General features: G+C 40.9%; 1 protein-coding gene across 21 annotated transcripts in view; it reads left to right on the top strand.

Annotated features, from left to right (window-relative positions):
* PARD3 (par-3 family cell polarity regulator) overlaps positions 1-21,700 on the top strand; it is a 709,408-nt gene that overhangs the window by 281,809 nt on the left and 405,899 nt on the right. For all 21 annotated transcript variants that reach the window (XM_017535377.2, XM_017535365.2, XM_017535373.2 and 18 more), the window contains exon 3: positions 21,328-21,508. In XM_017535377.2, the coding sequence (XP_017390866.1) occupies positions 21,328-21,508 (181 nt within the window). The remainder of the gene's footprint in view (positions 1-21,327; positions 21,509-21,700) is intronic.

The following is a 21,700-nucleotide window of genomic DNA, read 5'->3' on the forward strand; positions in this document are numbered from 1 at the left end:
AGAAACAGCATTTTGCTGTGTTTTCCAGGCTGGTCTCGAACTCCAGGGCTCAAGCCATGTGCCCGCTCAGCTTCCCAAAGTCCTGGGATTACAGGTGTGAGCCACAGTGCCTGGCCAAGCAAAGGAAACATTATATACTTATATCTTTATATTTATACTGGAGTAGTCTCTCCCCACCCAACTCCCCCACTTCCGTGAATTCTCAGGCTAGAAGAAGAGGTTTTGTAGATAGTATGTTTGGCTTTTTTGTGTGTGTCTGTGAAATATAGTCCGTTTTGAACCACAGGGCGCTTTGGAGGATTTGTTCATTCCTTCAACAGATATTTACTGTGTACCTACTATGTGCAAGACACTGTTCTAGGTCCTGGGATGCAGCAGAGCAATCCTGCTCTAATGCGTGCTGTTGTTTGACAGCATAACCTGTAATTGAATGCCCTGGGAAGCAGGAGGCAGGCAGCATGAAGGAGCCTTACAGCTGCCTGCCACTAATGGCCACGACCCTGGGAAGGGACACTGTGGCTCCTGATGCTTCTGTTCTGAAGACTCTGACTCCCCATTCTGTCCTCCGCACTCGGTGTGGTTTTCTGGAACTCTTTTGCTAAATATGAAGATCCGGAAGGTAGTGGCGTATCCATTTTTGTCTTCATGGTTACAAGAGAGCTTAAAGTGATAGTGTGTTAGTAACATGTTTAAAAGCCACTCTCGGCTGAGGCTGCAGGAATGGGGACTGATTTCTAGTGTTTGCTGATTTCTGTGGTGTACACACTCCCACCCTGGCCTATTTCAGGAAGCCAGTGGGCTGTTCCTAAGTAAGGAGTTGGAAAACACCATCATATACTTTCATATAGTGTTTCCACCATGCAGGTACAACAAGCCGAGGACAACCCAAGGCCACACAGAGCAGTAAAATGCAACACAGTAGATGATAGGAAGTTTTTCTCTCTTTTTTTTTTGAGAGAGAGAGTCTCCCTCTGTTGCCCAAGGTAGAGTGCAATGGTGTGATCTTGGCTTAATGCATCCTCTGCCTCCCAGGTTCAAGCAATTCTCCCTGGCTCAGCCTCCCGAGTAGCTGGAATTACAGGTGCCTGCCACCACGCCTGGCTAATGTGTGTATTTTTAGTAGAGAAGGGGTGTCACCATGTTGGCTAGGCTGGTCTTGAACTCCTGACTTCAGGTGATCTCACTGCCTTGGGCTCCCAAAGTGCTGGGAATACAGGCATGAGTCACTGTTCCGGCTGAGTTTTACATATTTATTACTTTTGCTTTTAATTTACTTAACTGTAAGTTTATATATCTTATTTTTATTTGTATTTTTTGGAGACAGAGTCTCGCTCTGCCACCTAGGGTGGAGTGCAGTGGTGTGATCTTGGCCCACTGCAACCTCCACCTCCCAGGTTCAAGCAGTTCTCCTGCCTCAGCCTCCCGAGTAGTTGGAACTACAGGTGCATTCCACCACGCCCAGCTAATTTTTGTATTTTTAGAAGAGAAGGGGTTTCACCATATTGTCCAGGCTGGTCTCGAACTCCTGACTTCAGGTGACCTGCCTGCCTTGGCCTCCCAAAGTGCTAGGATTATAGGTGTGAGCCACCACGCCCAGCTATATAGCTTAATTTAATGATGAATGTGGTAATAACTGGCTTGCACAATTCCTGAAAACTTAGAGTTCTCACAAGCCACTCTTTGCTGGCTCCAGCCCTCATTTGGGAGCACCACAATACTTTACCTAAAATCATTATGGCAGGATGTTGGTCAGAATACTGAGTTGTTCAGATTTTAGGCAGGTAATCTGGAATATGTGTCATAATGCCTCCTGTGATGTCTGAGGCAGAACCTTGTAGTCAAAATTTTGGTATTTCTGTAGCAAAACATGAATATTCAACAAGTAAGTAAATAAGTTCTATAAATAATCTTGGATCTGTTCAGGGTTGCTTTTGCTGCCAAATGTACTTTTTACAAACTTATGAATAAAACTTCATTTCGAGAGTCATTTGATTTTGGAATTGTGGAGAAGGCATTATTATGAACCTGTGTCATTGTGTTGGCAAGTCAAGGTTGGTGTTCCAGGTCTAGAAGAAACTGTGTGTGTGTTTTCTCAAAATGGGAGGGAGAAGAAACTCAGCCGCTCTCCTGCTTGGATCATTGGTGCCCCGTGGGAGCAGCGCCCCACCCCTGCGTTTGTGCAGCCCCTTCTTCCTAGAAGGCTCCTGTCCGTGTGACTTCAGCCTTCACGACTCATCCTATACAGTACTTCATTCTTTCTGCCCAGCTCCTCTGGCCTCCACTCCTCGCCCAGTGCTTCATGCCAGATCGATCTGATTTTTCTTTTCACACCCTCGGTTGGTGTGAGACCCCCAGCACATACTTGAAAGAGTGAAGTGAAACTTGGTTATCTCTGAATAAACATCCCAGCACTGGGGCTGCATTTCCTAAGGTGACTGGGCTCTTGGCTTCTGTGTCTTGGCAAAGCTTATTGTCTTTCAGTTTCTGTGATTGTCCTGTAACTAGACAAGTTACAGTCTAGTCAGTCATTACCCATGTCTTTCTATACCTGTTGTAGCCTGTTTATCAGTGAGTGTATCTCTGAGGGATTTCACACTGGGGACAGAGCCAACTGAGCCAGTGTCTCCCAGAGTGGCTGTATGTGCTAGGTGCTCTGATTTCCTGATGTTCCTGTGGTTTTTAAGATCCCATTTGGAATATTTGATTCTAGGAACTCTAACTTACCAAATTCAGAGGTTTTTCTTTAGTACTACCTTTTATGAATGAGAAACTATAAACAAACTATTTTATTTATTTATGAGACAGAGTCTCTTGTTGCCCAGGCTGGAGTGCATTGGCGTGATCTCAGCCAAACAATTCACAGTCTTGTTGTGCAATATTCTGCTTTGTTCATTTATTACACTCAGGGTGAGGTGTCACACTTTGTGAAGTGATTTTTTTCCCTTGTCATTTGCCACTTGCCTGAGTGTACTTCCCTGTCTGACAGTATTGAATCAGGTCCGTTTCTAGGTGACAGCAATTTATAAATAATCTTTTTTCCAAAGAAGAAGCAACAGCTTATTAGTGGTTTGTTTATATGAAGCTTGGTTTTATTTTTAGGCAGCCTGGATGTTAATTGTCTAATCAGAGTTGTGTTTCACCATAAACACTAATTTGGTCAGTGTTTGCATTTCTGTTTCCCCTTGTTTGGGGCTGGTATCGAAAGACCTAAAAAACTGATTGTAGATGTCTGAGCAATGGCTTTTCTTTGCATTTGCTGTCATGTCTCCTTATTATCATGGTCTGTGGGGACCGGTGTATGAAAGTGATTTTATTGTTAGAGTGGCTTCCAGCTCCTGGGTCAAGACATTTCCAGTAATTTCTGCAGTTGCAGAGATAAAGTTGTTAGTGGGAAGTGTGGACCCCAGTGTAGTCGTGGTGTGGGTTGGTTGGACTTCGAATCTGTGAACACCCAGTGTCTCCTTGGCTTTGGGAGATGCATCCTGGTGGCTTCTCTTCTAGTACTGCTCTTAACTTCCTTGTGTGTCACTGGCCCCCTCATTCTTAACTAGAAATTTTTTTCCATTTTTAAAATTTTCTTTACACAGAATATAACTCAATTCAGAATTGGCCAGGTTCTTCAAGGGGAGGAATCAAAAAGTTGGAATAGGGGCCGAATGTGGTGGCTCATACCAGTTCTTTGGGAGGCCAAGGTGGGAGGATTACCTGAGGCCAGCAGTTTGAGACCAGCCCGGGCAATACAGTAGTGAGACCCTGTCCCTACAGAAAATTAAAACATAAGCCAGGTATACTGGCGTGCACTTGTATTCAAAGCTACTCTGGAGGCTGAGGTGGGAGGATTGCTTGAGCCCTGGAGTTGGAGGTTGCCGTAAGCTTAATCACACCCACCGCACTCCATCCAGGATGACAGAGCGAGACCTTGTCTCTTAACAGAGAAAACTTAGAATAGTATCTTTCTGTTTTATTTCTAACCTTGACCCCTATTAAGTTTATCACTGAAGTCCTATTTTTTCTTTTGCTCAGTTACCCACCTAGGGGCCTCATCACTTTTTCTTTCAGTCTTTTGGTTATAATTACAATTATGTTTAAAATTAATTATGTCCCTCCCAAGTCAATTATGTTGACTGTGTTGACTTCTGCCTAGAAGAGCAGGGTAATGAGTCAAGGCTGCTGTGCCAACCCAGAGGGCAGGAGGTATCACTGCAGAGGTTTAACCAAGAATGGTGAGAACCACAATTCAAGATTCCATACTGGTGATTGTATTCTGGTGTGGACACTGTCTGCAGTAAAGATTATGAGATGTTTTCAGGACCTTCTATAAGAAAATGTGATGGTCTTCGGGAAATAATGATTCAGTACTGTATTTCCTTGTAATATATTTATATAGGTTTTACGTAGTGTTTTTAGAAAACTGAGAGATTAAAGATAGAAGAAAGAGCTTAGGACTTTTCCCACTTGGATACTTGTACCACCACGCCCAGCTAATTTTTGTATTTTTAGTAGAGATGGGGTTTTACCACATTGCCCAGCCTGGTCTTGAACTCCTGATCTCAAGGGATCCGCCTGCCTTGGCCTCCCAAAGTGCTGGGATTACAGGTGTGAGCCACCGCTCCTGGCCGATAATCTCTCTTGACACTAGTTCTCTTTGAAGTCTTGCTTTACATGGGAACTTGTGGCTCTCTTTTTCCTTGATGTGACCATCCTTGAATGACCCCTCTGCTTGTTGGCATTGTTAGGGGTGTGTGCTGGACACAATCAGAGTCTGCTCAAAACTCATTGCTTCAGGTGTGCCTGGGCAGTTCTGACTCTTAGAAATGATGGCAGACCACAGCCAAGTAACTAAGCCCTCTAGATTTTCAGTTTCCCACGACTTGAAATGGGTATCATAGTAACGCTCTTTTCTATTTTATGGATTAAATGAAATAACATATAAAAGGCCAAAGGCAGAGCATTGGTAAGAAATGCCAGCTAGTACCATTACTATCGGTATGATTGCTACTGTTGCTGCTATTAGTGTGATCATATATATTTATATATATGTAGCTGGGATTACAGGCCTGCGTCACCATGCCTGGCTGATTTTTGTATTTTTAGGAGAGCTGGGGTCTCATCATATTGGCCAGGTTGGTCACAAACTGCTGAACTCAAGTGATCTGCTCGGCTCAGCCTCCGAAAGTTCTAGGATTACAGGTGTGAGCCAGAGTGCCCAGCCTGCAATCATATTTTTGATATTCTCATGTTATAATTTTCTTCTTGTTGATATAGAGTGATTGAATTTTGCTTTAAAAAATATTTTCAACTTTTATTTTGGTTTCAGGAGATACATGTGCAGGTTTGTTGCATGGGTATATTGTGTTGTTGATGTTTGGGGTATGGATGATACCTGGGTAGCGAGCATAGTACCCAGTAGGTAGTTTTTCAGCCCATGACCTCTTCCCTTCCTCCCCCTTCTGATAGTGCCCAGCATCTCTTGCTCCCATCTTCACGTACAGGTGTACTTAAAATATTGCTTATATTTAGGTTCTGCCTTTGAACATTTATATGGTCTTTCACTGAATAACAATATTTTCCTCGTCAGTGCTTTGCATATAGGATGATTGTCCCATAAGATTATAATCCCATATTTTTATTGTACTTTTTCTTTGGTCAGTTACGTTTAGATATGCAAATACTTCCCATTATGTTCCAGTTGCATAGGGAATTCAGTACAGTGTCATTTTGTACAAGTTTGTATCCTAGGAGCAATAGACTGTAACATAATATCTTAGGTGTGTAACAGGCTATACCTTCAGGTTTATGTAATATACTCTATGATGTTCACAAACAACGAAATCACCTAACCTCATTGCTCAGAATGTATCCCTGTTGTTAAGTGATATGACTGTATCATAAAGTAGAAAAATGGAGTAGAACAACTGGAAGAGATATTTCAGTGTAAAAATAAAGAGAGAAGATATTCAGAAGAAATTCGAACTCTGCTAATATGTAACTTTGTAATCAGAGTGATATTATAGAGTTGAGGACATGCTTATTTATATTTAAATGAATCTTAGAAAATGTATTTTTTTTCTCTAATTTCTCTTAGAGCAAGGATCTATGAATCTGCCAAAAGTATATCCAGAAGGAAACACCTCTGTGCCTGTTTTTATGGAGAAAGTTCATTTGTAGCTTTATTAGACTAACAAAGTGTTCTATAAGCAGTGCTTCACACAGTTCACACCATGTGGCACATAGCGGGCACATGGTGTGAACAAAAGAATAAATGGAAATGAAACAGGTTATGAGCCCAGGCTTATAAGCTGGTACAAAGTCATATAATCAGAAATAAGAGTTACAGTAAAGGTATACTTGACCCCTGAACAACTTGGGTTTGAATGGCTTGGGTGTACATTTACATGGATCTTTTTCCAAAGTATATTGGAAAATTTTTTGGAGATTTGGCACATTAAAAATTTTAGGTGAACTATGTTGCCTAGAGATAATGAAAAAAATTAGGAAAAATTTATGTCATGAACGTATGAAATATGTATAGATATTCTATCATTTACAACCATAAAATATACAAAAATATATTATAAAAAGTTAAAAATTATCAAAACTTACACATACACAGAGCGTGCATGGTGCCATTTGCATTTGAGAGAAATGTAAACAAACGTAAAGATGCAATATTCAATCCTAACTGCATAAAATTAACTGTAGCACAGACCGCACTACTGTGATAATATCATCGCCCTCTCCTGTTGGTACCTGCAGTGAGCTCAAGTGTTGTGCGGGTCTGTTTAAAGTGCTCTGTGGTGCTCATCATCTCCTTGTGAGCAATTTGTCTTCCCAGGAAATTGCATATCACAATAAAAAGTAATTGCTCTTGGTTCTCATGCATTTTTCATCATGTTTAATGTGAAACTGTAAACCTTGAATAACACCAAGGGACCGATACGAAGTGCCACTAGTGATGCTGGAAATGCTCCCAAAAAGGAGAGAAAAATTATGACATTACAACAAAGAGTTGATATGTACCGTAGATTGAGGTCTGCAGCACCTACAGTTGCCCACCATGTCAAGGTAAGTGAATCCAGTGTAAGGACCATTATAAAAAACGAGAAAGGAAATTCATAAAGCCGTTGCTGCAGGTATGCCAGCAGGCACAAAAACCTTGTACTTTTGGTGAAATACCTTTTTATCTCATATTGAAAATTCAGCCTTTATGTGGATGCAGGATGGTTAAAGGAAAAGTACTTGTAGATTAATGTGATTTGAGAAAAAGTGATGTCAGTATATCACAGGTTAAAGCAACGGAAAGGTGACGGATTTAAAGCTGGAGAATTTAATGCCAGCAAAGGATGGTTTGATAATTTTTTAAAGAGCCTTGTTCAGTTAACAGAAGTATTAATAACTTCTGCCAATCAAGAGGAAAATCATTGAGGAGAAAGAGTGTCAGCCTAAACAAATTTTTAACGGAGCCAAAGTGCTAGAAAAAAATCCCAACAAAAGATATTTATTAATAAGGAAAAGGATCAAGCAGTAGGATTTAAGTCCAGAAGGCATAGGCTAACTCAGCTGTATTGAACAGAAGCAGTCATGACTGCCGTCATCTACGAAGTTGCTAACCCCTGACCCTTGAAAGGAAAAGATAAACACCAGCTGCCAATCTTTTGATTGCATAACCTAAAGGCCTGGACACTGAGAACCCTTTTTCAGATTGTTCTGTTGACACTTTGTCCTTGAAGACAGGAAGTACCACTGCACCCCAGTAAGGGACTGCCACCTTTTAAAGTTCTTTTGATATTGACCATGCTTCCTGGGTACCCAGAACCCCAGGGTTTCAAGGCCTTGAAGTGGTCTAGTTGCCTCAAACACAATGGCTCTAATTTGGACCTGTAAGGCTCATTACACACAGTACCCTTTCAAAAGGATGATCATTACTGGGGAAGAGAACACTGGTAGAATATTATTATGAGGGTTTGAAGAATCACACCACTGAGGATGCCTTCCTTGTGATAGAAAAAGCCATGAAAGCCAATAAACCCCAAATAACAAATTCCTACCGGAGACAACTGTATCCAGATATTGTGAATGACTTCACAAAATTGACAACAAAGCCAGCCAAGAAAATTATGAAAGAAATTGTGGATATGGCCAAAAAATATGTGGGATGAAGGATTTCATTTATCGGTCTCAGAGAAATTGAGGAGCTTGTGGATACCACAGCTTAAGAATTAATAGGAAATAACCAGATGGAGATGAGTGTTTCCAAACCAGTGTCTGATCGTGAGGAAGAAGACAGAGACGAAGCCGTGCCAGAATACGGAAATTACACTGTCTGGCAGAAGGGTTCTGATTATTCGAGACTGTTTTGGACTTCTTTTATAACATGAATCCTTCTATGATATGTGCACTGCAACTAAATCAAACAGTGGAAGAAGGGTTGCTACTGTATAGAAATATTTTTAGAGAAATAAAAAAGCAAAAAGTCAGAAATTGTGATGTGTTTCTGTAAAGTTACAGAGTGTGCCTCTCTGGTCTGCCTCCCCTTCCACCTCCTCCTCCTCTTCTGCCCCTGCCACCCCTGAGACAGCAAGACCAACCCCTCCTCTTCCACCTCATGAAGATGATGGTGATGAAGACCTTTATGATGGTCCACCTCCACTTAATGATGATTAAATATATTTCCTGCCAGGCATGGTGGCTCAGGCCTGTGATCCCAGCACTTTGGGAAGCTGAGGCAGGTGGATCACTTGAGGTTGGTAGTTTGAGACCAGCCTGGTCAATGTAGCGAAACCCCATCTCTACTGAAAATACAAACATTAGCTGGGGATGGTGGTGCATGCATAGCTACTTGGGAGTCTGAGGCAGGAGAAGTGCTTGAACCTGGAGGGTGGAGGTTGCAGTGAGCCGAGATTGTACCACTGTACCCCAGCCTGGGTGATAGAATGAGACTCCATCTCAAAATAATAATAATAGTAATAAAAGTAAAATATATATTTATATTCTTTTCCTTATGATTTTCTTAATATTTTCATTTCTCTAGGTTTACTTTATTGTAAGAATCCAATATGGAATACATATAACACAAGTGGTGTTAAGTGTTTCATGGTAGTGGTTAGGCTTCCAGTCAGCAGTAGGCTTTTGGTAGTTAAGTTCTTGGGGAGTCAAAAGTCATACTCAGATTTTGACTGTGTGGAGGGGTTTGCAGCCCTGCATTGTTCTAGGTAGGGTCACTTGTTTAGCGGCACTGGGGTGATAATGCGCATGTGTCCTTGTTAGAGAAAGAGCTCACGGGACTCCCTTGGTGCTGAGTACTGCAGATCCAGTCGTTCCCCAGTTTTACGAAACTCTGTTTCCTTGACTTTATTTATATTCTTTAGTCAGTTCCCAAAATCCTTTGAAAGTGGTTTGGGGGAAGGGCAGAGGAACCCGCAGTCTCAGCAGTTACCCAGGTTTTGGTTCTGATTTCCGTGAGTGATTCACATTCAGATTAGGGTCCTTATTGAAACCTGTGGCTTCAAGGATACCTACGCGCGATGCCACACACAATTGCAAGTAGTTAGCCTTGAACTCTCCTTTGTACCATGGACTCCCGTCTCCAATTGTGTCCCAGGAATTAGTTGAGAGCATGTGACAGCATTCCCTCTAAATGAATGCATCATTTTTTGTCTTTCTTTGTCTTTGTGCCTGCCCTCTGCCCAACCACCCAAACTACAAACCTAGACACCTAAAATCTGTCCTCTTTCTTCCTAATGGTACCCATCCTCCACATACCATGTCTTTTAAAATAAGTCTCAGTTCTGCATTTGAATAATACATCTTAATTGTCTTTTCACCACCTTTCCATTAGTCTAGGCCCTCATGACTTCTTCATTATTGGACTAATGCGTGTTTACCCTTCTAGTCTTTCCCCATACCCCTGGAAACCTCGTGCAGAATAAATGCAAATTAAACTATGTGTTAATGATACCCACAGTTTTCAGCATAAATCTACGTGGCTTACCTTAGTACCTAGTGTCTTTCATTTTCCCCTCTTGATTACCTCAGTCTCTTGAAACTTCCTCAAATATTAATAACATTTATTAAAAACTTGCTTACTTACAGGAAATATCCTAAGCAGTTTTTCATGATGAAATGAAATTTATAGGAAAAAAAAAAAAAACAACCCCTATCACTACCGAGCCCAGAGAAGTGAAGAAATTACCTAGGGCCACACAGCTGGTGAATTGTTCTTTGAGGCTGACTAGTCTTCAAGAGCTCATTCAGGATTTGCAACCTTGTGGTAATAGAGTGGAGTTCCCAGCAAACCACAGGATAAAGTCTCTCCATCTCCATTATTCGGGGTCATTTGCGTGGATGTTGTCTAGGGAAGCAAATGAAGGCAAGTAGAGGCTTTGGTTTTCCTCAGAATAGATTTTCTTTAAAACTTGAAATTTCAGGCCCGGTGCAGTGGCTCACGCCTGTAATCCCAGCACTTTGGGAGGCCGAGGCGGGTGGATCACGAGGTCAGGAGTTTGAGACCAGCCTGGCCAACATGGTGAAACCCTGTCTTTAGTAAAAATACAAAAATTATCCAGGCATGGTCGCCTGCGCCTGTAATCCCGGCTACTCAGGAGGCTGAGGTGGGAGAATTGTTTGAACCCGGGAGGCGGAGGTTACAGTGAGCTGAGATCTCGCTACTGCACTTCAGCCTCGGTGACAGAGCAAGACTTGGTCCTGGGACGGGGAGTGGGGAGGAGAGAACAAACTTAGGGAGCTCTTTGTGCTTAACTAAATCCATTAGATGGCACTAATATTTACCTTCTAGAAGATTGGCATTAAATTTCAGTATTAAAGTAATTTGTGGATTGGGGAAAATATTTAACTTGCAAGTTACTTCTTTCACCTGTCAAATATGGACGCGAAAGATAGGCACACAATTAGTATTTACTCTGTGTTCAGTTTTTTAGAAACATTGCTAAACAGGTTATACTAGTGAAAAAGAATTTTATTATTTAGTTACTTTTTGAATAAACCTGCCAGTTGATCAAAATGAGCCTAATTTAATCAGCATTGTATTACATACTGAAGATAATTTAGGCTAATGTCAAGGACACCGTTATCCCTCCTTTGTAGAAGGTGTTGAAATAATGAGAGTAGCAAAAAAGGAGTCAGAGAATGTTTGAAGTTTTTCATCTGTGCCCCTGGGTGGATATTTGAAAATCACACCCTTCCTTTTTGCATGCAAATTAAACTGAAAGTCATTTTGTATTGTAACATTAGCCTTACATTTTACAAAACAAATTTATTGAACTTTGATGTTTCGCTAATATTGGCTTGTGGTTGTCAGAATGAATTCGAACGTTTCATTGTGTATCATCTTTTCACCTGAATTTTCATTCAGAATTAAAGTGAACAGAAGTAGTGGGTTTGATACATCTTAATTTGAAAACAAATCACTGTTACAGCAGTGACTCCGAGTTCAACTTTCTTCTTTTCCGAATCACTTTTTTTCTTCAATATCTACCCTCCCCCACTCCGGCCCATGTCTAATAGAATCATCCGAATTCCTTTCTTCCTTTAAAGTAGTTAAACTGCTCTCAGTTTTTCTTGTGATGCTTTTAGATGGAAGCTAAGTTGTCGCTGAGGAACTTGTTCAAATTGTGAAGTCAGCAGGTAAAGGGATTAAGAACTCCCAAGTGAGTCCTCTATACAAAGAGCAGGTTGCCTTGGAAACGAAGCTATTTCTTTGAGTTGGAAATACCATCCTGTCTTTAAATGCCAGGGATGGGGATGTGCTGACCCCTGCTGCATCATCTGGAGACCTAACATTGTGCAGAGATGCTTTCCGTGACTTTGTGCACATTGCTTAACTACTTCCCTGTCCTGATGGATTGGCCGGAGCCACAGCCAAGTTTTGTTTTCTAGTGCTTCTCATTTTAAATATAATTTGCAAAATTTAGGACTACGGAAGTGATCCTTCAAGTTTCTATTTTAGAATGAAAAGTTTTCCACTACTGATTGCCAAAAAATGAAGTATGAAGTTTACCAGATAATTATGGCAAGCAGTTTTAGTGATGAGTCATTTTTTAAAGTTCAACAATGAAATGAGTGATGGGTTGAGGAAGCCCAGCAAGCCCAGCCCATAATGTGTCAGTTATGTGAGATGGTTTTACCTGATGATAGACAGAGACCGAATTACCCTTGTTCCTGACGACGTTGGATACAAACTGAAGCACAGAGCTTGATGGTACAAGTTGGTAGGAGGAGGAGGAGGCAGTTGTGCCTTCAGTAGCACTCCTACTTCCCCTGTTTCTAGACATTCATAACTTGCTGGTGGCATGGTGGGAGGGGGTTCGAGGGTGGTGTGTGGGTGTGGAGACAAGGTCTCCCCATCCATGGAACAGGCCCTGGTTTACTACATCCAGCTAGCTGAAGAGGTATAAAGACTAGAAAGAAAGGGCCTTCCTAGCTAAGGATCTCAGCTCTGTTTTCCTGGACTCACCAATGGAGGCAGACATTCAGAGGAGCAGGAGAGCAGGGCAGGCTTTTGGCTGGTGGTAACTGTCCTGCTGTGTTTCTGGGTTGTGGATTCCCAGTGGCAGCTTTTCATGCCCTGGGGCGATTACAGCTCAGGGACTGGGGAGACCCAAGGATGTGACTTATGCCTGGGGCGGACGGGAGCGGTGGCTTGTGTAGAGGAGGAAGAAGGTGGAAAGTATTTCACCCCCAGTTACTTGCTCACTAATGTTTAACATTGTGGTTGGTACTGTAGGTTTCAGTGGTGGTTATCATTTAATTACAGTTGAGAGAGAGAGAGAGAGAGAGAGAGTGTGTGTGTGTGTGAGAGAGAGAGAGAGAGAGAGAGAGAGAGAGAGATATTGACTTTGGTTTATCTCATTAAGACCTATCTATTTCCTACATGATGTTGGATTTTTGACTAATAAAAATCTTTTGGCCAGGCACAGAGGCTCACTTTGGAAGGCCAAGGTGGGCAGATCACTTGAGGTCAGGAGTTTAAGACCAGCCTGACCAGCATGGCAAAACCCTGTTGCTACTAAAAATAAAAACATTCGCCGAGCGTGGTGACAATCACCTATAATCCCAGCTACTCAGGAGGCTGAGGCAGGATCATTGTTTGAACCCAGGAGGCAGAGGTTTCAATAAGCCAAAATTATGCCACAGTACTTCAGCCTGGGTGACAGAGCAAGACTTTGTCTCAAAAACAAAAACAAAAACAAAAACAAACAACTGTTTTTTCTTTTAGGCAAAATCCCTAATCTCCAGACTGTGCAGACTGTGTTGTTAATTGAAAGAGTTACTGCTGAGGGATTCTCTTATTTATCATTCATTAATGTAGGCATTTCTGAATACACGTAACGCATAGGAATTGTCAAGCTAAATTGTTCACTGATTAGAACACCATGCTGTTGAACGCTGTTTCCAGTTGTTACTCCCTCTGAGATATGTGTATGTTGGAAGGCTGGTAGCGTGGCCAGGGTGGGACATGTACCCATGGATGAAGAACTAATATCACAAACCATGGGGCCAGAGCCTGAGGCAGGTTTGAGGTTGAGTCTCCTGGTACTGTGAGGGGAAGGTCTACCCACACTTTGCCATTCTTGGCTTAACCAGTAGCAACATTTGCTAGTCTTTAATGTGTTCATGTTATTTTAGAATTCCTTTCTAAATTTTTTTTTTTTTTTTTTTTTTTTTTTTTTTTTTTTTTTTTTTTTTTTTTTTTTTTTTTTTTTTTTTTTTTTTTTNAGCCAGAGTCTTGCTCTGTTGCCCAGGCTAGAGTGCAGTGGTATGATCTCAGCTCACTGCAACCTCTGCCTTCCAGGTTCAAGAGATTCTCCTGCCTCAGCCTCCCTAGTAGCTGGGTTTACAGGTGCCTGCCACCATGCCCAACTAATTTTTGTGTTTTTAGTCGAAACAGGGTTTCACCATGTTGGCCAGGCCAGTCTTGAACTCCTGACCTCAGGACCCACCTGCCTCAGCCTCCCAAAGTGCTGGGATTACAGGTGTGAGCCACCGTGCCTGGCCAGTTTTGGATCTTTTTTATCAGGCAGTATATATACTTCTTAAAATGCCGATGAAGCAAGGAATTAATTTTGCATACATAACGTTTAAAGTTTTCCAGTGGCAAGCTTGAGATTCTTGTTCTGTGGTGGTTTTTTATTGTATAGTTTATATTACTACTATTACAAAACATCGTTGGTCCAAATATATCCGTTTACTATTGTTTTGCTTACTCGTCCAGTTAAACACTAGCTGTATTTAAATGAGTTTTTAATGAACCATGCTAGCAAGTAAGGCTCAAAGAATGATTAAGGATCTAGTACTGTCTCTGTGTCATTAAAGTAAATTCAGTCATCAGAAAGCTTACAAATTGATTTTTAGTTCCTTTTCTTTGTATCTACATAATAATTAGTTACTACATCATTGCATTTGCTTCTGAGATTATTCATCTTGCCCATTTGCCAGTCTTACCATGTTCTCTTTGAGGGAACACTGCATGTGTTGATGATAAAATCATAACTCATGCCACTTGCTCGGGTTTGGAGTCAGTCTATCTGTATGTGATTAGCCCGTTTCGGAATGATTTTGCTCTGTCTTACTGTGCTATGCTACTTTTTATTAACACTTACGCAGTAGTGTGATGCATTTGTAACCAGTGGAACAGTGGCTGGGTACCAGTGGAACAGTGGCACTTGTGCACAGAGTACAGCAGGAGGGTTTTATATCACGTTTGGCAGGTGGGTGAGCTAGCTGATGGCTGTACAAATTTGCATATTTTCATTGTGGTTTGTGGTTGACGTACTCAAGGCTATTAGTTCAACATAGGTCTTAAACTGGGAATCTAATTAGTCTGAAGGCTCAGTGGGTGATAGAGTGTATCATCCTGAGGGATGACAGAATTAAATTTCAGCTCTGAAATGTAAGCATCAGGGCTAGGGAGCATCATAGGTGAATATCTTCCACTGTGGTTTCCAGATGGAGTGGAACATCTCTATTAGGCATGAATGTTCGAGAATATGGCGTTAACTCTTGTGGAACAGGTCTCTCTTTGGCCATTGACAGGTAGAAGTTTATGTTGGTGGTGGCCTCCTGAGTTGTTCAGGAAGCAGCGGGAATGTACTGCCCTCTCCTGCATGCTATCTTGTTGGAAATGGCTCTATTAAAGATCGATCTCATTACTTTTTTTCTTATGTTGGAAAACACACTATGATAATCTGCACAAGCATGTTAGTGTTTGGTTAGTTTTTCTTTTATGTAAGTGCCATAGGTTATCAAGTGTGCTTTATGGGAGACAAGTGTAAAGGACATCTTAAAAAAAAGGGGGGGGGGATGGATACAGGGGAATTCAGAAGCTCAAATACTTGATCTAGTAATTTTTTTTGGACATCACTGAGTGAAAAAGCAGAAGAATTTAAATGTATTGGTAGGTACAATCCTAATTATAGAAATCTATAGTTTAACCTATGGGAAGGAAAAGTGATTTTTGAATTAGAGATAGTTTAGAATTATACATCATGAAGCAGCCTCACTTTAAACTTAAAATGCTTGTATCTCCAACTCCTTTAGTTTTGTTGTTAATTTTTTGGAAACTTACTGCATTGTGCTTAGTTCTCCTATATCTGCTGAATTTTCTTTCTGTTCTGTTCTGTTGCGTGTATTCTTTATAGGCACATCTGCCCATGACATCTCCATGCCATCTCTCAAACACTCACTTTCTGTGTTGTGCTTCTTGTTGACTAAGCTGCTGGATCTGGCTGGACTCATGGAGGCTGCTCATGTTTCTTAGGTGAAGAGAGGGCCATGGAGGCATCTTCAAGTTTATTCTTGTTTCTAGTATTCTTCCACATGCTTTGTGTTTTACGCAGTGCCAAAATGTGATGCCTTTTTAAAAGAATTAAAGGTCTTTATTTCATAGTGAAACAATTCCATATATTGACATTGAGTATCCAGCGACACCCATCCTAATTAACTTCCCTGGTTATATTTATCTTATACATGGAGAAAACAGTGGAAAGCGAGAGACTGCTTACAGGGTGTCACAATAAAATGGCTTCTCAGGGTATGTGGAGTCTGAAGCTAGAGGTCTTTGAGATTTTACTTAGACTTGACTTAAATCAGCTTTCATTTTCCTATATGAAGGTAGAATCTGCAGGTTCTTTTGATCCTTTTAAGCCCTCTGTTGAAGACTGCATGATGGCATCAGGAGCATGGAATTGTCTGTGATGATCTTCGTTACCCTCAGATATGTTCAGAAAAATTTTAAGTGATGTCATCAAAATTGCATTAATTTGGTAAATGATGGTGGGTCATTACATTTGGCTCATCAGGAATGAACAGAATCCTATTCAGAGGCCTGCAGATGATCTTGGTGTTTAGCCTGCCTGTGTTGTGCTGTGGATGTTAGATGCTCCAGAGCAGGAAGATTTGTAGAAAATGGGTCTTTGACTTGATTTCCCGTCTCAGATTCATTCTGCAGTTATTTATACGCTAGTCAAATCCGTCTCTCTGGGCCTCAGCTTTGCTTCCTGTTAAGTGAAATAATAAAAGCTACTTTGTGTTTCTGTGGGGCCCTCTGGAGGAGGACACAGAGCATCTGTGGAGGGTCTTCATTTTGTGGCTGTGTTGAACATGCGTTTTCTAGCATGTTGGCTTCCTTCCTCATTCTTTTTCCCCTTACCACTCCTGTGCAGATCCGAGACACAGCGATTGAGCTTTGTATCAGTCTTCTTTGCTCTTGAAACTGATTCTCATTTGTCAACCATCACAGCATAATTTAATGAAAGCTTATAGTAAACATGCTTATTGTGTTCTGCCAGTTGTATACCTTATCTCTTTATTTGTCCCACGCCTGGCAGAGCAGGCATAAGTGGCCGAAAACAGTGCAGATTCATTACCCGGCAGTTCTGCTTGGCAGAAGGCTGGCATGGGTCAGAATGCCGTAAAATCAAGGTATGAACCATGCTCCTTTCTCGAGGCTCTAGGAGAGAATCCATGTCCTTGACTTCTAACCGCTGCTCACAGTCCTTGGCTCGCGACTCCCTTTCTGCATCTTCAAGGTGGGCAGGGTAGCATTTCTCTGGCCACTATCACATGTCTCTCTGGCCACACCAGACGAGGCTCTTCATTTTTCCAGACTTATGTAATTAGATAGGACTCTACCTGGATAATGAAGGATACCATTTCCATTTTAAGGTCCTTACCCTCCATCCTGTCTGCGAAGTCCCTTTTGCCATGGAAGGTCACGTTCACTGGTTCCAGGAGTTTGGCTGTGGATAACTTTGAGGGGGGACCATTATTCTGTCTACCCACAACCACCATCCTTTTTTCCAAATGAGGAAAGTAAGGTTTAGAGATCTTAGAGAGGCCACTGGATTTACAAACATCTACCCAAGAAATAAGGTCAGAGCTGGCTTTGAACGTAGCTTTCTCTGATTCTCATTGCTGTTAAGTCACTTTGCTTTCATGCACTTGTGGGCTTTCAGCTCTTAATTTTACTCATTAAAGGGACTTCCCTAGATCCAGTGGTTTTATAAGCATTTCTATGTGATGTTTCTATAACAGGTTTTCTGTTGCGGGGGGGGCGGGGGTTCCTGATGTTTTATAGTTAAAGTGACTTGTCCTGAGGTAGGGGGACATGGGTGGCAATATTTAGAGTTTATTTATACTTGGGTTATTGTAGGTGTTACTCAGATTTGGCCTGTGTTTTCTCACGGAGACCTGATAGATGAATGGAACGGGAGAGAGTTTAATAATTATTGCAAGTAAAAATGAACTTTCAAAAATGATCTGCCTTGTGGACAGCAGTGAAGATTCCATCTGTTAAATAAGAATTTGAGTAACATTTCACAAATTTAAAAGACATTTCCTTTGCTTTTTGAAGGGCATGATAGAGATTTTTAATATGCAGTGTATTTTTTTTTTGTGAAGGTTCTCCCCCCTTTTTTGCTGTGTTACTATATGTATTCTTATAGAGTAGATTTTCTAAAATTATATATCTTTCCCAGTTTAACACAAAATTGCTTCATATCTGCACCTGTCACTTAAATTTTGGTTTAAAAGAAAGCTGTAGAATTGTATGTTATTGGCATATTGCAAATCACCAACTGTGATTCTATAATGTTTTCTAAAAATGCCAGAGATAATTGTCGAAACCAATATATATGTATAAGCTCTTCCATCATGTGTGGCATTTAAAGACTCGTTCTTTACAATTTTCAATCTCCATTTTCAGTTTGCAGAAAGGACTTGATTCTTGAGAGAACACATCATTGTGAAAAGCTAATAACAAAACATGAATTTCATTTGCTTCCAATTAAGCACCCAAATGTCAACACTTAATATCTTCAAAATGCATATTAAACCACACACCTTATGAAAAGTATGATGATATTAAAATCAAGTGTAGAAATCCAAAATCTTCATGCAGACCTTGAAATGAGTATTTTTATTTTTTCAGGGCTGCGAAGTTTTATTGCTCAACCGAAACTAAAATTTCATGTTACTAGGAAGATGGGCATCCTTGTTGGGCTGGGTTGTCAAACTAGGGACGATTGGCCAAATTTGGCCTGCTGCCTACTTTTATAAGTTAAGTTTTATTTAAATGTAGTCACAGTCATTTGTTTGTATGTTGTCTACGGGTACTCTTTCATGCTACAGTGGCTGAGTAGAGCATGGAAGAGGCAGTACGGACGACACCTCCAAAAATATCTACTATGTTAGTCTTTTCAGAAAAAGTTTGCCAGTTGACCCCTAATCTAGAGTGGTATGTCTGTGTCGCTAATACAGGCAGACACTTGCCAGTCAGTGTCAGATAAATAAGCTGATTTTACTGCATATGGATAATTTGGTGTATACATATGCATACCTTTCCATTTTTTGGTAACTATTAAGGACTTCTTTTCCTATTTATTTATTTATTTATTTATTGGAGACGGAGTTTCGCTCTTGTTACCCAGGCTGGAGTGCAATGGCGCAATCTCGGCTCACCGCAACCTCCGCCTCCTGGGTTCAGGCAATTCTCCTGCCTCAGCCTCCTGAGTAGCTGGGATTACAGGCACGCACCACCATGCCCAGCTAATGTTTTTGTATTTTTAGTAGAGACGGGGTTTCACCATGTTGACCAGGATGGTCTCGATCTCTTGACGTCGTGATCCACCCGCCTCAGCCTCCCTAAGTGCTGGGATTACAAGCGTGAGCCACCGCGCCCGGCTTCTTTTCCCATTTATGTTGTTCATTATAAGGTTGAGTGGCCCAACTATTTATCCTACTGTGATTTCTTCATACAAGTTGCCCTGGTATGGTATGAACCCTGGTACTAGTCTTCCAGATTGTTTAATCAGCTGATTCTATCTATACCTCAGGTTTTCTTTGTTGTGTCATAAATGGATCGATGACATATAAATATTCATGGAAATAGCATTTGTTCAAAACAACAAAACCATTTATTAAATGAAGGTTGTAATTTTGAGTCCGATTCACATTCTGTACATTAGCATTTCTGTTTTTTTACCTGAGGTGAGTACTGGCCTTGAAAAAACTTGGATTGGAGGTGGAAGAGGGGTTTGCTTTGGCTCCAGTCATGGTTCTTTTCTTGGAGGTTATAAGCAGAGTTGCTAGGTGTGAGATTGAAGGGTGAATCTCCACAGTGACAGCCATTGTGGATCCTTAGAAGTTTTTTACTCTTTGTGATTTTATTTATGATAGAGTCTCGCTCTGTTACCCAGGCTGGAGTGCAGTGGTGCGATCTCAGCTCACTGCAGCCTTTGCCTTCTGGTTTCAAGTAATTCTTCTGCCTCAGCCTCCCAAGAAGCTGGGATTACAGGTATGTGCCACTATACCCAGCTAATTTTTTATATTTTTGGTAGAAATGGGATTTTATCATGTTGGCCAGGCTGGTCTTGAACTCCTGACCTCAAGTGATCTGCCCGCCTCAGCCTCCCAAATTGCTGCCATTACAGGCATGAACCACCAAGCCCAGCCTACTCTTTGGGAGTTATAAGAAGAAGTATGTGAGTGTATTAAGAACTGTATTAGTTATAAGAAGACATAGAATAAATTTGTATTTTCATAGCATTTTTAAATACTATGTTATAACATTTAAAATTTTAAATTTGAAATAATTTTATAATTCCAAAAAATTGGAATAATAGTTACAGAGCATTTCCCTCTACCCTTCATCTATCCCTAATGTTAACATTTTACATCATCATAGAACAGTTATCAAAAGTAAGAAACTCACACTGAGTCAATTCTGTCAGCTAATCAGAGCTCATTAGAATTGGGCCTGTTTTTTCAGTAATGTCCTTCTCTCTCCTCCCACTGCATGTAGTTCACAGCCTTCTCAGACTCCTCCAGTTTGTTCAGTTTCCCCATTCTTTCTTTCACTTTCATGACCCTTGATACTTTTGGAGAGCTTTATGTTTCAGAATATCCCTCAGTTTGGGTTTGTCTGATGTTTCCTCACTGTTAGATGGAAGTTATACATTTTTGGCAAGAATACCACAAGAGTAATGTTATCTACTTCCCAGAGCCTTTTATGAGATAGTAAGTGATATTGTTACATCTTACTATGGATGCTGTTAACTCGGGTACAGTGGTGGCTGCCAGGCTTCTCTACTTCAGTGATATTACTGTTTACTTTTTAGTCAAAATGTGTCTTGTGAGGAGACATTTTGAGCTATGCAAATATCCTGCTTATCATCATATTCATATCCATCAATGTTTGCATCCATTAGTAGATTTTACCTGAACAGTTTTTACTGTGGAGGTTGCCTAATGATGATTTCTGTTGCCGTTATTCCTTCTATTTGTTATTTAGAATGCTACAGCAGGGAATAGCTGTTCATTCTCTACCATTTATTTGTTCAATTATTTATATCATTATGGACTCATGGATTTTAGTTTTTTCTTTGGATTATGATCCAATGCCAGTGTTACTTATTTTGTTTGTAAGTTGTCTCAGCTTTGGCAATTGGGAGCTCCCTCAGGTTGGCACCTGTTTCCCTTTGGTGTGCCTTCATCATTTTTTAATACTTCTGACTTTATGGCATCACAAGGCATTCCAGGGATCCCGTATGTTTCCCAGACCGCAACCGTGAAATCAGCCATTTTTCAAGGAACCTTGTTCATTAACTAGAGAATGGTATTAGAAACCAAGATCTGGGTACTAGGTGTGCTCAGTGTCATTGCCTCTAGGGACTCTGAGTAAACAGACCTGGAAACTCTGTGTACTCACACATTCATTAACATTTGATGGTACACATACCCATTTGTCTGTGTATTTACCTAACTATGTTAAGTGCCTTTATTTATAAGTGCACATTTACCTTTCATTTCTAGCTGGTAGCGGTATTTGATGAGCAAGATCCACATCATGGAGGTGATGGCACCAGTGCCAGCTCCACGGGTACCCAGAGCCCAGAGATATTTGGTAGTGAGCTTGCCACCAACAGCGTCTCAGCCTTTCAGCCTTACCAAGCAACAAGTGAAATTGAGGTCACACCTTCAGTCCTTCGAGCAAGTAAGTGAAAGTTCTTTCTTCTCTTAACATTTCATCTTAATTTACAGGAATACCAACTTTTGTTATTCATTCATGCTCCTGTAAATGGAATTAATTATCTGTTTTTTACAAAAATTAAGTTTAGGACCCAGGCAAATGTCCTTTGCAAGAGAAGCAGGCAGTTTTTTACGTTGTAATAGATTAGGCTTACGA

Source organism: Cebus imitator, unplaced genomic scaffold (genome assembly GCF_001604975.1).
Source record: "Cebus imitator isolate Cc_AM_T3 unplaced genomic scaffold, Cebus_imitator-1.0 Scaffold92, whole genome shotgun sequence".
Lineage (NCBI taxonomy): Eukaryota > Metazoa > Chordata > Mammalia > Primates > Cebidae > Cebus > Cebus imitator.